The sequence below is a fragment of the Phaenicophaeus curvirostris genome, chromosome 25 (genome assembly GCF_032191515.1).
Source record: "Phaenicophaeus curvirostris isolate KB17595 chromosome 25, BPBGC_Pcur_1.0, whole genome shotgun sequence".
Taxonomy (NCBI): domain Eukaryota; kingdom Metazoa; phylum Chordata; class Aves; order Cuculiformes; family Cuculidae; genus Phaenicophaeus; species Phaenicophaeus curvirostris.
Window position 1 is genome coordinate 5,560,742 of NC_091416.1, and position 18,942 is coordinate 5,579,683.

Below are 18,942 nucleotides of genomic sequence, written 5' to 3' on the forward strand. Positions count from 1 at the left end.
ACAAGAAAGAGGTAGGTCAGTAAATTCACTGGGAAACGGGGGCATTTTGGAGGAAAGATGCAAAAGAAAAGCAAAGCTGTGAAGCCCTAACTCTCCTGGAGGCAGATTTTTTTCTAAGGGGGAAATCCTTTGCTGTCAATTCATGCCGAGGGCTCAGCACTGCATGAAAAGCTTGCTCTAAGATTCAGAAGCCAGAGGCTTTCTTGTAAAGATTTACAAAAGTTTGGAGAGGCTCTGCTGAAAATCTGGGCATGGGGAGGCTGCAGCCCTGTGTGAAAACTCGTACCGCAGACAACTTCAACAATAATTCCAGACGTGCACAGACTTGATGTGAAGTTGAAACCAAACATCTCTGGTTGCGTTCCCTGCTGGAAAAGGAGCATCAATGGGAAGTTCAAAAGTGATGTGGGCGAGACGTGACTGCGTGACACCATTAAAGAAGTTAACTATATTACTGCAAATGTTTGCTCCAGGAGGGTCTGCCTGCCCCAGCAAAGTCTAGATTGAAGCCAAGTGGCAGTGCTTCAACTCATCTGATACTTCCAGTGTTCACGGGGATAGGACAGAGATGGGAATCTGAAATAACTGACAGCTTGTCACTGAAGTGATGGTAGCCTAGCTCTCTTTTTATTTTTTTGCTGTTTCCAATCTTCCATTCTCTGGTTGCTAAGAAAGTCCTCTAATTCTTATGCTGCAGGTCATTAGATTGCTAATGGGTTACAAAGCTGGTGCCTGGGAGGGTCACTTTGGGGATCCTGCCAATGCAGCCACACAGCTATTTCTGCATCTCCTACCTCACCATGAAGCCGGGGAAGTGGATGTTATTTCTTGAGGACTTTCTATGGTTGGATCAAGCACTGGCAATAAAACCCACTGTTCTGGGAGAGTCTTCTGCAACTCACTGGGTCGAGAGCTCCTTACTGCTGAGCAAGGCAGAGAGAGGCATCCAAACGTCCATCTCCAATGGGAAGCCACGTAAAGGCACCTTTTTGGAGAATGACGTTTAAAACGTGAAGAGGGGGCTAAAGGGCCACCAAACCTCAGTCTGCAGAGAGCATGAGGCTGCATTATTCAGTGGTCTCCTCAGAACTACGCTTCTGAGGCTGCAACAACATTTGAAGAAACCATTAAAGCCCTGTCAGGATGATAACTTTAGCCATGCTAAGGGACCGAGTGACAGCACAGTTCCAATTTCTGTAATGAGAGCTGGGTATTAACTGTGTCCCCAAAAAGCCTTCAAGCCCCGAGTCTTTGGTGCACGTTGCCAGGACGCAGCTCAGCTCTGTCTGGAAAGGTCCAGCTATGCCACCAACCATAAGCAGCGTGGCAGGAGGTCAGGGAAAGCAGCAAAGGAGCACGCAGCCTGGGTCTCGATGGGAGAAGTGCTGCAGACAAGCACTCAATGATATATTTTAAGGCTGATTTAAATTAGTCATAAGGAAATGGAACCGCGAGATGTCAAGTGAGGCTCTGCACATCAACCAAGAGGCTGTTCAAAGATATTAACGGGCTTTATTTTGATGTACTTGCTGGGTTTTACAGGGCCAGAGGAATCAAACAGCACTAGTGGAATTTGAATTAATATCTCTGAATGTGTTTGCCAGCCTCCACCCTTCTCGCTCAAGACAAGTGGTTCATTTACCTATAGGGAGCAGCATCACATTCAGGGCACCAGCCTGAATCCCAAGCCTCCTCTCACCATTCCCATGCAGCCCTCGGGACCAAAACCCACTGCTGCAGCCGAGCACAATTCCAAATCAGAGCACGCTGCTCCTGCTCGCCATGTCACAGCCATCCTGGGGCTACCATACGCATCAGTGACGTGCCAGCCTGGGCAAAGCCCCAGTCCCCAGCTGGTGTAGGACAGAAGGCTGGGATGCTTTGATTCTCCTTACTGCACCTTCCAAGGGGTGGCTTGAGAGGTGTCCCCGTGTCCCCTTGGGTAACCCCTCACCACGCATCCCCCTCCCTGGGTCTGGGAGCGTGACGCTAGATGGCATCGCGAGGAAGGAAAAGGCACCACCAGTCACATTACCGAGCAACCAAGAAGAGGACGCAGCTGACAGCCAGGTAGGCGAGCAGCATGAAGAGCCAGACGCCAGGGGAAAAGGGATCCAGGAAGGAGAAGTAGCCAGGTTTGCGGCCCTGGAAGGGTAAATAGAAGGAGTTTGAGCTGCTTGTATTCCTACAAATTAAACGATCTGTTCAGAAAATGACACACAGAAACACACCTGCCCTAATGCTGATAATGGATGGGAGCAAGAGAAGAGAAATAAAGAGAACGAAGCTTTGCAGGGTAAACAGGAGACATCAAATACAACAAAAATATGAGTCCTGCAGCATCTCTCCGCTGGGATTCACCTCCTTAGGCTATTCTCCTCCTCACCTCAAATGCTTCTGTTCCTCCAGCCAAAGAAAGAGGTGAATCGATCATGAAATCAAGACAACCATGAAATCAAGACAGTTGCAGCGCTCTGACCTCCCCATGGTGGGATGTGCTGCACCCCTTGCCCGCAAGGTCTCCAAGGGGAAAGACCCCATCCCGCAGCCTTCTCCACCTGCAAAGGTTGAGCTCAGAGGTGGGTGGGATCCTTTGCACAAAGCAGAGTGGGGGGAAAAAAAAAAAACATTTGCATGCACAAAAGGAAGAAGAAGAGATGTTTGCAATATTTCTGGTGTTCTTTCTTCAGTCTTCAAACTTTTCTTCTCTACCTAACTCAATGAAATTATTACTTTTATCTCAGTGAATGTGCTATTTTTATCTCCAGGATGCATCAGAATTTCCTGGTTGTTTTTTTCTCAGCAAACCACCTTTCCATGAAAAGTAAGGCTTCACTGCTAGAAAAAAACAGGTGGAGCTTCTTCCAAAGTGCCGTTGGCTTTCAGAAAAACTGCCACCATTGCAATCTTGTCGAATTTAGCAGAATTTATGCACAGGGAAGATTAATTTCAAGGAGAAGTTTCTCAAAACCTCAGCACCTCCCATTTTGGTGAGCATACATCCCACCACCACCAGCTCTGCCACCTCCAGGCTGGAAAGAGCAGCCACTAATTCACCTCTGAGCACACTCTGAGCAGCTGAGGGAGAAAGGGAAGGAGGTAAAAACAGAGCACAAGCCACACAACTAGAGAAGTTTGTTCTCTGTGCGATTTTGAATAGGCATGGGGAGCTGAAAGTGCTTTATTTCATCACCATACGCCCCGACACTTCTCCCACCTCAAATGCTACTAGTGTCCAGGCAACTCTCATTCACCTCGAGCATCTTCTTTCCTCACTGTCTCCTCAAAGGCTCCCAGCAAAAGTAAGAACTCCAAACATAGGGCTAAAACCTTGCATGAATCCCATGGCAATATAAACCCTTAGTTCAGAGGAACCTCTATCTTCTCCCCGAAACCACAAAGGCATGGCAAAACCTCAAGCTCTGCTTTCCCCAGGCACCTGTAAGCAAGAAGCTGCCCACGAGTCAGTGCTCTTGCAAAGGCTTTTACTGTAAAATCAGAGTGGAAACAGCCTTTTATCACATCTTGGTCAAGCTGCCAGTGTATTTCTTACTGGCACCTTCCTCTGCCACGTGCTGAAAATGTCCAGCACACTTGGCTCGGCGCTGCTCACTCCAAGAGCCGTTTCCCAGCACTCACAGCACAGCAGCCGCTGTAGTTTGCTCACTTCACACAAAATCTGCTGCTCGGGAGCATCTCCGACACACAGCAGCCTGGATTTTCCCAAGTCCACTGCTTTACCCTGCCCGTCTGTGATGCCACGTAAACTAATAATAGCTAGTAATAAGTAACACCTAACCTCAGTTGCCATCGCAAACTCACAGCCATCAAAACCCAGAGTCCCTGTATTTTGAGATTTGTTTAATCCAAAGGTGGTGAATAATTTTCCGTTTTCACAAAAGCCCCCAGGAAACATCGCTGCTATTTTTTTTATCCTTCCCCAGACTCAAGACCAGTGATTTAAATTCCATTTCCATTAAAAAACATTGCTTTACTACTGAAGTATTCCCAGTCTTACACGAAAACTGAATTTCACAAGGTCTTGGTAGTTCTTCTGAAGACTAAGTTGTTGCCAGAAAAGGCAATAGTTGTTGCACAAAAATCTTCCTTTACTAAAAATATCTAGGCTACTGTGATATTCTCAGCTTCAGTCCCCAGCTGGGACTGTAACATCTCAGAAACCTTGTACAACAAACCCTGCCCTGCAGAAAGTAAAGAACTACCACCGTGTCACATAGAATCGTAGAATCGGTTGGGTTGGAAGGGACCTCAAAGCCCATCCAGTTCCACGCCAGCCATGGGCAGGGACACCTCCCACTGGATCAGGGGCTCCAAGCCCCATGCAACTTGGCCTTGAACCCCTCCAGGGATGGGGCAGCTCTGGGCAACCTGTTCCAGGGCCTCCCCACCCTCACAGAAAAACATTTCTTCCTAAGATCTCATTTCAATCTCCACTCTTTCAGCTCTAAACCATTGCCCTTCATCCTGTTCCTGCACTCCCTGGTCTAGAGCCTCTCCCCAGCTTTCCTGGAGCCCCTTTCAGCACTGGAAGCTGCTCTGAGGTCTCCCAGTAGCCTTCTCTTCTCCAGGCTGTCATTGTATGGGAGGTGCCCCAGCCCTCAGATCATCTTTGTGGCATCCTCTGGACTCTAACAGATCCCTGTCCTTCCTGTGCTGGTGATTCCAAAACATCCCTATCCCTGTATCCTTAAAGACAAGATGAGTTTGAGCTTGGGACCCACAGTAGCATTTTTAGAAGATATTAAGCCTTTTAACAAATAGATCATAGAATCATAGAATCACCAGGTTGGAAGAGACCCACCGGATCATCGAGTCCAACCATTCCCATCAATCACTAAACCATGTCCCTCAGCACCTCGTCCACCCGTCCCTTAAACCCCTCCAGGGAAGATGACTCAACCCCCTCCCTGGGCAGCCTGATGGGTTAAGAATCCATGGTTCAGACCTTCCTGTGTCCATTTTCAGGTTATTTTAAAGTCACTTCCCAAGAAAAGTTTCAGGTTCTCCTGGGCAAGGTCTCTCTTCTCTACCAGGTTATCTTACTGCGGTTGGTGTAAGCAGGCGTGGTACCGTGAAAGACAGCATGTTCTGCTTTTGTCCTTTCCCTTTCTTGCTCAATTGATGCTGTGTTCTGCTTTTCCTTATGTTCTTCCCAGAAATCCAGAGACAAATGACCGCTACAACCAGCACATGCGCTTAAACCAAGGGCCTTCAGAGCCAGAGACACTGCTGGAAGCTGCACCCTCAGCATCCTGGAGGGATTCAGTAACATCCTCTGCTCACCTCGTGAGCTGCTCTCGCTCCTTTGGAGTGGTGTGACCATCTCATGGGTCTGTACTTCTCACTGATCCCATCCAGATGATCATGGATTTCAACAGAAAGCCAAGGTAGGTCATGTCCATGCTCTACTCTTTATCATGGCTTTTCTGGATGCTTCACTGGCCCCAGGTTCCTGTTTTCAGCTACAGCTAAACTGGCTCAGCTGCCTCTCCTCTTCCACAGGTGTTTACATGCTCGGGAATGAAATGAGGCAACGGGAACCTGCAAGGTGTGAAGGGCACCATCTGCCCTCAGCTGAGCAACCTGGAGCTTGTCAAGCAGGAGATGATTCCAGGCAGCTTAGCCCTCCCAGCATCCCAGAGCTGGCAGGAGACTCCCAGGCACTGGCAGTGCCTTGGCTTAGGCTCCCTTGTGAGATGCTCCTGCAACAAAGTTCCTTTCTGTAATTAAAGCCTCACTGTCTTCTCTATGTTTCGGGGGCAGTTTGTCAATAAATTACACTCATTAAGGAAATTGCGTTGGAAGCTTTAAGTCTCAGGCTTGGCAGTGACTCTCTCCTGTGACTGTACAGTAGTAGTAGTTCTGCTTCTTTTCAGCTACAGTCATTTTCAGGCTGCTGCTACATATTCTTTTCATTCACAGTTGTGCATACGAATAAAGATATTCTGTTCCCACGGAGGGCACAAACGCTCTCTTATCTGTCTGTTTTGAAGATGGGAATGACAATATCTGGAGTCTGTCAGATATTTTTAGCTGGCCCCAATACAGCTTTGTTAATTGGAAGAGCTATTTTTCCTGGAATAGAAATGTTCAAAATGTCCAATAATTGATGAAGGCCTCCTGCAAATCCTCAGATGGAAGCAGGAGGGATGCATTTATCCTCAGTTGTTCTTGGAAGTCTTCATTTTCAGGCAAAGAGAACCAGATTTCTGAGCAGATACCAGTGATGGAAAAACCTCAATGTGTAGGACATCTGGGAAGAGGAGGAGGAGTGGAGCTCTATGGCCTGGTCCTGGGTTTCATAGAATCACAGAATGTCCCAACTTGGAAGGGAGCACAAGGAGCATTGAGTCCAGCTCCTGTCCCTGCCCAGGACACCCCAACACTCACACCGTGGATCTGAGGTCGTTGGCCAAATGCTTCTGGAATATTGTCAGGCTTGGTGCCGTGACTGCTTCCCTGGGAGCTGTTCCAGGGATTTACCAGCCTCTGGGTGAAGAACTTTCTTCCTTTGTCTGTGTTCAGGTCCGTAAGAGACCTTACAACTCGCTGCCTACCCTGCAGACACACACACAGAGCTCAAAGAGACCCCAGTGCTTGTATCTTCCCTCTCACAGAAACAGTCAGTCCTACCTATGCCATTTCTCATAGACCTTTGTCCCTGGGCAAGGCAGGAGAGCTCTCTTCCCTCTCTGTAATTCAGAAAGAAAGCAAGAAAGATCATCCTGGAAAGGCAGAAATGTTGATGCGTGCTTGGCATAACTGCAGTGCATTTGGTCTCACCAAAACAAAGCGAGTGTATTCTTGTGGTCTCACAACAAGAAGGATGTTGAGGCTCTGGAGCGAGTCCGGAGAAGAGCAACGAAGCTGGTGAGGGGGCTGGAGAACAGGCCTTATGAGGAACGGCTGAGAGAGCTGGGGGTGTTTAGCCTGGAGAAGAGGAGGCTGAGGGGAGACCTCATTGCTCTCTCCAACTACCTGAAAGGAGGTTGTGGAGAGGAGGGAGCTGGGCTCTTCTCCCAAGTGACAGGGGACAGGACAAGAGGGAATGGCCTCAAGCTCCACCAGGGGAGGTTCAGGCTGGACATTAGGAAAAAGATTTTCACGGAAAGGGTCATTGGGCAGTGGCAGAGGCTGCCCAGGGAGGGGGTTGATTCACCTTCCCTGGAGGGGTTTAAGGATTGGGTGGACAAGGCACTGAGGGACATGGGTTAGTGATTGATGGGAATGGTTGGACTCAATCGTCCAATGGGTCTTTTCCAACCTGGTGATTCTATGATTCTATTCTGGGACGACCGTGTCTGATCCAGATGCAGATCCAGACCCCTTACTCTCCATGGTCCTTTCTCTGGAGTCGACAAGCAAAAGCTAAGCGCAAGCTCCTGTGAATATTGAGCCTAATTTGGAGTCACCAGACGGTCCCCAACCAACAGGCCAAGGCACACCACGGCTCCAGGCACACCTGGAACCAGCGGCTGCTCCCATCCTGAAGCAGGAGGCTTGCTGGCAGGGCAGTGTGGGTTATCAGGAGGGATGCTCAGCTCCTCATCCTCAGCTGTTGAAACTCCTCTGGCTGGAATGAAGAAGTTATTCATCCCGTCCTTCCCGCTGTCTTCCACAGCGATCAGGTAGAAACTTCAAGCCTCATTTCACTTGTCCTAACTCACCTGTTCTGGTGTACTCGACAAATCTACATTTTTCTTATCTGAAGGGAGAGCACAGGGAGGACCTTCAGGGCTGATGAGCCGATTTGGGTGCTAGGCAGTCCCTCATTCCCTGCCGTAGAGGCAGGTATGTGAGCGAAACACATGGAAGCTACAAATAAATGCAACTTTCAGCATCGCTCTGTGCAGAAATGGCACTGGACACCTGATTCCAGCCCTCTGCCATGCAGAGTCACTGCTCAGGAGTTGTCACCTATCTCCTGCCTTCCATGGGTGCCACCGGACAGGGGACATAATAAAACTAAGCAAGCTTTTTCTCTTAGCAGCCTGCAAGTCAGAAAGCCTATTAGAGTCCCCATGTCAGAAATCCATACTTGATTATATCACAACAATTGAAATTGAGAAAAATGACAGCCTCATTTAAAGCTGCCGTCTTTGGTTATACGTGATAAGAGACACGCGCACTGTGGTGGGGAAGGGAAAAACGAGGGAATCTCAGCAAGAGATTTATTTGTGGTTATTTATTAGGCTACGTCTGATCGGCGCCGTGATTAACATACGTCAGCTCCAATTTTTGACATTGTAGAGACGTTTGTTGGAGCGGGGAAGGGAGGTGGTAGGAAAAAATTGGACTGTGGAGCTGCCTTCCACTGCTCTGCAAACCCCATGCAATTAGCTCTCTTGCCTTCCCTTGTTAAATAAATATTTGCCGGTTTAATTAGTTAATTGCCACGCTGAGCTCAGAAATTCTCCTTGCTAAGCAGGAAAGGTCTGGACAAAGAGGGGCCAAGTGCTGGAGAGGCAAGAGAGGGTTCTGAGCTTCCATGCTGCGGAGATATTCCTGCTTTTGGGGAGCACACAAGCCCAGGCTGCCCCTGCCATCGCTTATAAGGAGCAGCTGAGGGAATTGGGATTGCTCAGGCTTGATAACAGGAGGCTGAAGGGAGTCTCTACAACCACCCAAAAGAAGGTTGTAGCAAGGTGGGTGCTGGTCTCTTCTTGGGGATAGGATGAGAGGACATGGCCTCGGGTTGCACCAGGGGAGTTTTAGAACATTAGGACATTAGGAAACATTTCTTTGCTGAAAGAGTGGTGATGCACTGGAAGAGGCTGCTCAGAGAACTGGTGGAGTCTCTGTCCCTGGAGGGGTTCAAAGAGTGTGTAGATGTGGTGCCTTGAGATATGGCTTAGTAGGCATTGTGGGGTTGGGCTGACAGTTGGACTGGATGATCTTAGAGGTCTTTTCCAACCTTGATGATTCCATCATTCTCTGTTTGCTCCTCATGGCCTTGATACAGTGAAGTGGGGCTTGCTGCGGGGTGACCTGACCTGGGGTGACCTGACCTGGGATGGCAGAGGACTATTTGCCAAACAATTTAAAGACTGTAATTATTAATCCTGTTTGGTTTGGTAGATGCCTGGAGAGCAGGCTGGAATGTGGCTGTGTTGCGTTACTCTGTTATCAGCACAAGCAGCAGATGTTCCCTGCCCTGAAGAACTTACACCCTAAGTAGATGTGTCAGACACATTTACATTGAGCTCGCACGGAGGCAGCAGCAAACGCCTTGCACTTATAGAGCCGATCACATGCAAACCCTGCACCAAGATTCCTGTGTTTCCTCTGGAGGCAGCGACGTCAGCCTCACGCTCTTCAGGGAATGATGCCTTGTTAAAGGACTTGCTGGAGGTTATGGTGCAAATTGGAGGCAGAGCACGCATGGTACTCAATCCCCAAACCTAACAAATGCATGCAAGAAAGCAAGTAGCGCCGTTATAATCTCAGCTAAGAGATGATGGCAGAAACACCTCCTGGATCCATGAGGTGAAAAATCTAGCGTGGAAATGAAGAGTCGGTTACAGGAGCTTGGAGAGGCTTTCTGATCCGTAAACTCACTGAACCTAAATCCTGCACGTACCAGAGGAAACAGAATTTTAACTTTAATTAGTTTTGCTCTTGGCAGGAGCCACTCAGCGCTGAGAGATGTATGTGCAAGTTTGTTGATGTTCGTAGCGAGCGCTGCATCCTTGATAACTGAGAGAACTGGCATCTACCCACCCTTTCCCTGGTCGCATCGGTCTGATGGGGCTCTGCTTGCACCCCCCACCACAGCCTGGATGCGTTTTGTGCACAGGGGGGACAGGGAAGGGGAGTTAAAATAATGGGAATTGAATCCACCAAACTGATACAAGGCAGAAAGACAGTGAAAACAAAGAAAAAAAAAGTCATTTTGCATTTAAATAAGAAACGAAAATATTTTTATGAGTGGTTCATTTTTCTTCTATAACCAGGCATGGATGCATGCAAAGAATGGAGGGATACAAATGGTTCTAAAATAAGTCTCTTACCATATGAACTCGGTAGAGAATGCTAATTCCCAAAGTCATGAACGGCTTAGAGAAATCAATCACTTTCTCGCGCTCCGCCGTAATCGTCAGCCCCGCCACAGCCAAATCTGCTTTCTGGAGAGAAAAGAGAGCAGAGGAGATCAGGAACCTGAGCCTGGGTGAGCAAAGCCATGTCCAGGACCATGGAAGACCCTCACTCCTGGAGGGTGGATGTCCCCTCTTCTCAGGATGCTGTGTTTTCCTGCAGGGTAAAACTCAGGCTCTGTGGCATTTCATCAGTGCTGTGCACTTGGTTTGGATGGTGCTTCTGCATCTCTTTTCCCTGGGTGGGTTTCACATAAGCCCTGCTCAAACACCCTCCCAACTTTAACTCACCCCGTGCTCTGGATCCTTCTCCTCTTTTTAAGTTTGCTCACTTAGGTGTTTTTTATCTCTATATTTATGGGTTGGAAAAGCCCAAAGCTCTCGGTGGGGAGCTCGGAGCTGTATGAGCAGCTGAGAGAACAAAGTGCTCACAGCCTGATCACAATTTCTAGTCATTTAGTGCTTTAAGACCTGGCAAAACAGCAGCCATCAAGACAACAAATGTTGTATCAATCCAAAGAAAATGCAATCTCCCCCTTCCAAAGTCCCTGTTGTGTCCCCTTCCAGACAAGACTGGTCCTTGCAAGCATCACAAGTAGGAAAAAAAGCAGCATCGTTACCCCCACACCCCAAATGATAAAGTGTACAAGCCTGACAACCCTGCCCTTCCAAAACTGCAGATTTGTCTCCAAAAAATTCACAGGACTGGCATAAAAATTTCCAGATTGACTTGCAAAGCAAATGAGATTAGGGGAAAAGAATAAAAAGAATTTATTCCAGTGTTAATACCCTTGTAATATAGATAAGGGATTTGAATTTTAAATATTATTTTTATTACTATAGCTCTTTTAATGTCTATAATTGCTTTCTGTAAAAATGAAACCTCCTCCATTCTCTTATACATTTGTTTGCCTGCTTTGCAGGATGATGATTATGCAAGTGGAAAAAGAGAAGAGGGGAGGAGGGGTGGAGAAAAGCTGTTTGCACTTGTTGTCCCCAAGTTTCATAAGGTCTGTGCAGAATCCAAGGCACCATCGGGCCCCAACACCAAAATACAGAATCATAGAATCACTAGGTGGGAAAAGGCCTTTGAGATCATCTAGTCCAACTGTTCCTGTTCACTGCTAAACCACCCCTGAGCACTTCATCTACCCATCCTTTAAACCCCTCCAGGGATGGGGACTCCACCACCTCCCTGGGCAGCCTCTGCCAGTGCCTGAGAACCCTTTCAGGGAAGAAATTTTTCCTGACACCCTGGAACCCACAGGGAGAAGGAAAGGGGATCTGCAAGCCTGCCAAGCAAGGGAGACCAGGGAGGAGTGGAAAGGGAAAAGGGGAAAGGGAGAAGGAAAAGAAAGGCAAGGGGATCTTCATGCCTTCCCAACAAAGGAGGTCAGGGAGAAGGTGGTATTTCAGAGCCCATACAGGATGGCTTTATTGGACAAGCCCAGTGCCAGGTATTTGCAATTGTTTCCTAGCAGCTCTTACAGATTCCTAGGAGGCTTAGGCTGGAATGAATTATGAGCTAGGGAGAATTTCTGCCTAGCCAGACATTTACCCATGAGGTTTTTAAAAGGCACCAATAATCACAACGTGGTGTGTGAGCAGTTGAGCTCTGTGTAAACACCAGCAGATTACTCAGATGGGACAAGTTCATCTGTCGAACATGGCATGAGAGGAATTTCCTCCGCATGGAAAGCCCAAAGCTTCCTAAACCTCTCTTGTCTGTGCTTAAAAGGGCTTGCAAGTACTATTGTCCTGGGGTGAGCTCTTCCAGCAAAGCCCCTCAAGAAGACACAGCTTATTCTGACAGTGTATTCCTTCTCCCAGTTTTCCAAACTGACTGCCATTCTGTAAGCAACGTGATAGACTAAATAGGTGGTAAATACGCCACATCAAAGGTGTTTCACTCAAAAGCTCTAAGGACATTCGTGTTCCCATCCATAAGTGGGTGTTGGTTGACAGCGACTGACCATGAGCTAGCAGGGGCTCAGGTGGCCAAGAAGGCCAATGGCATCTTGGCTTGGATCAGACACGGCGTGGCCAGCAGGGCCAGGGAGGTTCTTCTCCCTCTGTACTCGGCACTGGTGAGACCGCTCCTCGAATCCTGTGTTCAGTTCTGGGTCCCTCACCACAAGAAGGATGTTGAGGCTCTGGAGTGAGTCCAGAGAAGAGCAACGAAGCTGGGGAAGGGGCTGGAGAACAAGAGGAGCAGCTGAGAGAGCTGGGGGTGTTTAGGCTGGAGAAGAGGAGGCTGAGGGGAGACCTCATTGCTCTCTACAACTACCTGAGAGGAGGTTGTGGAAAGGAGGGAGCTGGGCTCTTCTCCCAAGGGACAGGGGACAGGACGAGAGGGAATGGCCTCAAGATCCACCAGGGGAGGTTCAGGATGGACATTAGAAAAAAATTATTCCCGGAAAGGGTCATTGGGCATTGGCAGAGGCTGCCCAGGGAGGTGGTTGAGTTACCTTCCCTGGAGGTGTTTAAGGGTCGGGTGGACGAGGTGCTGAGGGACATGGTTTAGCTTTTGATAGGAATGGTTGGACTTGATGAGCCAGTGGGTCTTTTCCAACCTGGTGATTCTATGATTCTATGATTCTAAAGCTGCTGCTGAAAAGCACAGCCCCAGGTTTACCCAGGCAAGTCCCCATCCCTTGCCTTCCCCAACCTTCTCCAGTGTGGGGTGCGGATGGCACTGGGGAACTTTGTGCACTCCATTCCCCCAGCTATCATGCTTTGGGACCTAACTGATCACGAAGACAGCAACATCTTGAACGCTGCTCTTCCCTATGGTGTGAGGAGCAGCCATGTTCCCTCCCTTTCCTTATGGAGCAGAAACTCAGCACAGCAAAGCTGCTTTCCCTGGCCACACAAGCTTTGTGCCAGGTTCCTTCTCTCACCTCCAGAGGGTCCTATATTCCATTAGAGTTGATTTCCTTCCACCTCATGCCCTATCTGATAAACTTGTGTCCTTTGAGGACTTTTGGCATCTCTAGGGCTACAATAGCACCCAGCCTACTCCAACCCGTGCTTGTGCATATCATAGAATCATAGAATCATAGAATCACCAGGTTGGAAAAGCACCTGCACCAGAGCTCCCAGCGGCACAGACCAGCTCCTCGTGGCTTTAGCTGGGGCTCTGCTCCATCAAAGACTCTCTCTGCAGGCTCAGAAATCATGCAAGTTAAGAGCTGATCTCCGACAGCAATAAACTTTGATCTGGGCATGTCATGCCACGTGTTCTCTGCCTGAATATCACCCATTTCATGCTTTCAACTTTGTTTCCTGATGCTCACAAAACTTCCCTGTGATTCACCGAGGTCAGCGTAGCTTAGTTACAGAGGAGCTCTGCAAACCCAATGCTCTCCCCACCTGAGCAGGGGTAGGAGTTGATGTTTTAGAGGCTTAACAACACACCGGGGGAAGAAATGGATTTTGCTTTGTGTTTCCTGCACTCTGTCTGCAGTCGAACCCTGGGAAAAGGGAAAACGGGAGGCAAAGGATGGGGGGAAGAGGGGGCAAACTCTTCGATTTTCATCCTTCCAGCACAGTTGCAGCTATAAACGTCAGTGAGTAATAGGCTTAAGAAAAGACCCAGAGCACTTTGTGAGTGCAGGTAGATGCTTCTTTAACAAAACGCTGCTTAAACAAGGCCAAACTCTCACTAGACGAGACGAAGCTCAGGTGGGCTGGTGTCTGAGATAAAAGCTTGAGCTACCACCACCATACCTGGCATTAACCTGTCTCAGAGACAGGCTCAGGCTGCCACTGGAAAGGATGTTAAACACGGGGGCTGAGCCGGGCTCCTGAGGAGGAACAACAATTAAGCAGCCTTAAGAAGCAAATTGCAGGGACTGCCAGTCCGGAGGAGGCGGCCGCCTCCTCGCTGCGGATGCTGACAAGGCTCATCTTGGCGCTAATGGTGATGAATGGGGCCTGACGTCAACCCTCAGCCTGGGCAGAGAGGGATGCCAAAGCCTCCGGTGGCACTGGGGACTGGCCTGGAGTCCAGCCCTGCTTCGATTCACAACCTCCTGTCAAGCTATGGAAACAAAACACAGTGAGGAAGTCCAGCTGGTTCAAGGCTTTGGGCTGTCTCGTTGTCAAACCCCAGAAAACAAGCCTGAAGGACAGACAGCTTTGTGAGCACAAGGCTGGGGTTTCTTCCAGGACTGTAAGTCCCTGACTTGAAGAGCATCTAGGATGCTACATCCCCTGGGTGCATATGAGAGCACCCTTCTCACCCACGCTGCCCATAGAGCACTAACACCACAGCCAAGGTCATGGAACACTAATTCTTACCCTGCTCCTGCACTTGGAGGACCTCGTAGAAAGCTCAAGTCAGTGTTTAACCTTCAGGACCCACCCGACCACCACTCATTCTCCCCATTGCAGACCCATCAGCACCAACACTTGCCTCACTGGAAACTCGAAGGGAACGTGGTACTGAGCACCCAGCTGGAGGTGACCTTGCTTTGCATGGGGAGCTGGGCTGGATGATCTCCAGAGGTTGCCTCCAACCTCTTATGTTCTTTGCACCTTGGAAATAAGCAGCAGTTTGGTTGCACCCTGCCCACCCAGGCAGCAGCTCTGGAACCACTGTGGCAACGACAGGTCAATCTCTCTGCATCTGCAGATCTGTCCCACAGCACAGCCGGTGCAGCTCGGGTGCCGGATCAATGTACTAATTGCTTCTGCTCCAGCTGCCCATCTGACCTGACAGGAGCTATTTTGGGTTGTGCAGCTCCTCCCGCTGGAGCGAGCAGCAGCCACATTGTGCACTCAGATGCATATTCTTGCATTTAAAACCAGGGCCAGATGAGGGTCACTCAAAACTGGTGTTTGTGTTTTTTTTCTTTAAGGACGTGCATGAATTCTACCATAAGAAAAATGACAGCCTGCAAGCACTGGAGGCTGCAGCCAGTTAGCGATGGGATGACCAGCAATCAGTGCAGATCATAGAATCATAGAATCACCAGGTTGGAAAAGACCCACCAGATCATCGAGTCCAACTATTCCCATCAAACACTAAACCATGTCCCTCAGCACCTCATCCACCCGACCCTTAAACACCTCCAGGGAAGGGGACTCAACCCCCTCCCTGGGCAGCCTCTGACAGTGCCCGATGACCCTTTCTGTGACAATTTTTTTCCTAATGTCCAGCCTGAACCTCCCCTGGCGGAGCTTGAGGCCATTCCCTCTTGTCCTGTCCCCTGTCACTTGGGAGAAGAGCCCAGCTCCCTCCTCTCCACAACCTCCTTTCAGGGAGTTGGAGAGAGCAATGAGGTCTCCCCTCAGCCTCCTCTTTCTCCAGGCTAAACAACCCCAGCTTCACCCCTGTTTCTTCCCCTGCACTTTGTCTAGGCGTGAGAGTTAAAAAATCTGTGCCACGTGTTTTCACCACGCCCATGGAAAAGCCAGTTAAGGTGAGGCAGCAGGAATGGGGACCCGAGTGATACCCAACCAGCTCACACCACACTCAGCATCTTGTGTGTGATTCTGGCACGATCAGCAGCGTGATGCAAACCTCGCTGCCCATCCCCTCGCTGCATTTGCTCAACAACCCACGCGGCCTCGCTTCCCCACTCCCCCTCACTCCCCACCTTCCAAGCCCCCCTGTGTCACACTTGCCAGCTTGATAGCTTGCAAACAGACTCCCCCTCCCTCCCCTCACCCACGCACAGCTTTTCTCGCCAAACACCAACACCCACAGCTGAGTGGAGAGCAGGACTCTGCCTGATTTTGAAACACCTCCTCCCTCCTTACCCCTTCCTGCCATTCCCCATCTCTGCAGCAGTTGAATTTGTAAAGCACCACCTGGACACCTGCAAAGAAGCTGGAAAAAAAACATCACCTCAAAGGTTTAAAGACATTTCAGTTCTTGGTCTTGCTGCTCCTAAGGCCAGATCCTTCCATGTGCTGGACACTCCATCTCCCTTGCTTTAAAAAGAGCTTTGATCATCACTGATCCCAGACAGCTTCAAACCACTGACCCCAAAGGCCAAGCGTTATCCACAACATCCTGCTCCTCCAAATGATTCCATGCAGAAAGGAAGAGCAGGAGCTGGCTGTCCCCAGTCACCCTCTGCTCACTGTGTGCCTTCTGCAGGACCTAATACACTTTGAAATACTCAAACACCCGGGGAACACCACTGGACCTTCTGTGTTACCATCACCAAATAAGAGAGGTTAATTAAAAGTGCCAAGCAAAGCCTAGGCAGCTGACAGATGCTGCACAAAACACACAAAACCAGTCTGCATGGAGGGTACTCCTGCTGGGGCTGCATTGTCCTCCCTGTCCCCTGCACCTGGGTGGGTGCTTTGCAGAGGAGACCATCACCTAGCACTTTAACCCAGCCAGAAGGGGCATTTAGAACCATAGAATCACCAGGTTGGAAAAGACCCACCGGATCATCGAGTCCAATCATTCCCATCAATCACTAACCCATGTCCCTCAGCACCTCGTCCACCCGTCCCTTAAACCCCTCCAGGGAAGGTGACTCAACACCCTCCCTGGGCAGCCTCTGCCAGTGCCCAATGACCCTTTCCATGAAAATTTTTTTCCTAATGTCCATTCTAAACCTCTCGTGCTGGAGCTTGAGGCCATTCCCTCTCATCCTGTCCCCTGTCACTTGGGAGAAGAGGCCACTTGGGCCACTTCCCGGCTGCATCAGAGGGAAGTTTCTCAGAGGTCTTAGAGCAAAACTGCAGCGTCAGATTCCTGCCAGCAAAGCTTCCTGGCAAAACCAAGCTACACCATCTCTTGTTAGCTCAGCTTTATCCTCCTGGGGCATTCCCAAGATGGGTAAATGCAGGAACTGTTGCTGAGGAAGCTCTCAGACACCAGCCCATCTCCTCTGGGAGGAGCACGGGAGGCGAGCGCCAAGGGACGCGCAGGCACCGAGCAGCCATCACCGCACTCCGCTACCAAGACAGCAAACGCAGGCGCGGTGGAAAAAGGAGAAAGCTGTCATGTTGCCCTGAAAATATATTCATTGGCTTGTATAAGACTAGCAAATTCATTTCGGCTCGAGGATGTGCAGGAGAGGGAGATAAAGGGAACACCAGGCAACCGGCAGGGACTCTGGGCCAGAGACTGCACTGCAGCGGGAAGGAGCGAGAGGTAATTCTTCCAGCCCTATTGTCCCCTAAGGCTCCGACGCCAAAAAACAGAAGACAGGAAGATTTGCTGTCCCTCCTTGTTTGCTCATTATGGAGAGCACACGTGGATGGTGTCAGCCAAACTACTGGAGACTGCTGGTGTCTGTGCCAGGACCAGCAGGGCTACTGGGGGAAGTGGCCAGAGTGGCTTTAATACCCTGTTCACTCGAGGAGCAAGCAGGGGGTTCAGCCTCCCTGCCCCGTGTGCACAGAGGGACCAATTAGCTCGGTGTGTTCTGAGTTTGTGACATCTTTCACTAAAGAACGAGCTCGAGTGCTTCCAAGTGGTTCCTCCCAAGCCAAATCTCCATCGGCTGCTCATGAAACTCATGGGTTTCTTGTGATAAGATGACAACCCAGACATAGGGGTCTCTGCTGCTCTGCCACTAATCCCCCAAGCCACCCCAGTCCCCCTCTCCCTCAGCAATTAATTAGTCGATAAGATATGTACTGATGAATTTGGGTCAACAACACATTTATGTTTATACAGCATCCTTCTCAGTCATATCACGAGGCACAATTAGCTGTAATAGAATTCTCAGTGCTTAAGAATAAATCAATAGCCGGTTAATTTAGAAGCAATAAAACAAAACACTTTTCCTGTATAGCCTATAGTTGCTCTGAGGAGATTCAGGACTCAGTGCCACGGGGGAATTAGAGACAAAAAACATGTTGGAAAAGTGTTACACGGACTGGATGATTTTCTGACCTTCTGGCCCCGCACACTAAGTGCACGAGAGGAAAATCTCACTGTCTGACTACTGAGCAGGATCAAGAAGGAATCCCTTTCCTTCAATAATAAAGCTCTAAACAGAGCGATGAGTGCAGAACTTTGATTTTGGGGAGGTTTGGGGAGGTTTGACTCCTGTGATGGGTTTGTGTTCCAATTAATGCTCTTTCTGGCTGTATGAAGAAAAGCACCCAAAGAATAACTCCACTGGAAGAGGAACATGTGCCCAGCACAGGATCTGCTGGCTCTTCTGCTTCACACGGTCCTGAAGTGGAATAGGAGATGAAAAAGGGGCTGAAAGCTTGGATGAATCCTGTTGGGATCTGCTGGCTCTTGTGCTTCGAGTAGTCCTGAAGTGGGATTGGTGATGGACAAAAAGCTGCACCAAGGATGAATCCACTTGGGATCTGCTACCTCTTGCACTTTGAGTGATCCTGAAGTGGGACTGGTGATGGACAAGGGGCTGCACCATGGGTGAATCTCCCTGGGGCTAATTGTCAAGGAAGGAAAGGGAATGCTGTGGATGAGGTTTAGGCTGGACATTAGGAAAAAGCTTTTCATGGGAAGGGTCATTGGGCCCTGGAACAGGCTGCCCAGGGAGGGGGTTGAGTCACCTTCCCTGGAGATGTTTAAGGGACGGGTGGGTGAGGTGCTGAGGGACATGGTTTAGTGTTTGATAGGAAAGGTTGGACTCAATGATCCGGTGGGTCTTGTCCAACCTGGTGATTCTATGATTCTATGATGGTGAAAGCAACATCCCAAGCAGCCCTGAATAAACACCACAGCCAGCACCCAAACAGATCTACCCTGGCTGACCAGACCCAAAGTGCCGGTCCCAGGGACTGATCAAAAACTCGCTGAAACCATTAGAAGATTTTAACAGGACTAGAAAGAACAACACAGATAAAGCTCTCTCACTTCTCCGGTTTTTGATTC

At 49.4% G+C, this 18,942-nt stretch overlaps 1 protein-coding gene across 4 annotated transcripts in view; it reads right to left on the reverse strand.

Annotated features, from left to right (window-relative positions):
- The window catches only part of GRIK4 (glutamate ionotropic receptor kainate type subunit 4), a 230,804-nt gene that overhangs the window by 8,718 nt on the left and 203,144 nt on the right, over nt 1–18,942 (reverse strand). For all 4 annotated transcript variants that reach the window (XM_069876474.1, XM_069876477.1, XM_069876476.1 and 1 more), the window contains exons 13-14: nt 10,032–10,145; nt 2,036–2,145 (exon numbers count right to left, since the gene is read on the reverse strand). In XM_069876474.1, the coding sequence (XP_069732575.1) occupies nt 2,036–2,145; nt 10,032–10,145 (224 nt within the window). The remainder of the gene's footprint in view (nt 1–2,035; nt 2,146–10,031; nt 10,146–18,942) is intronic.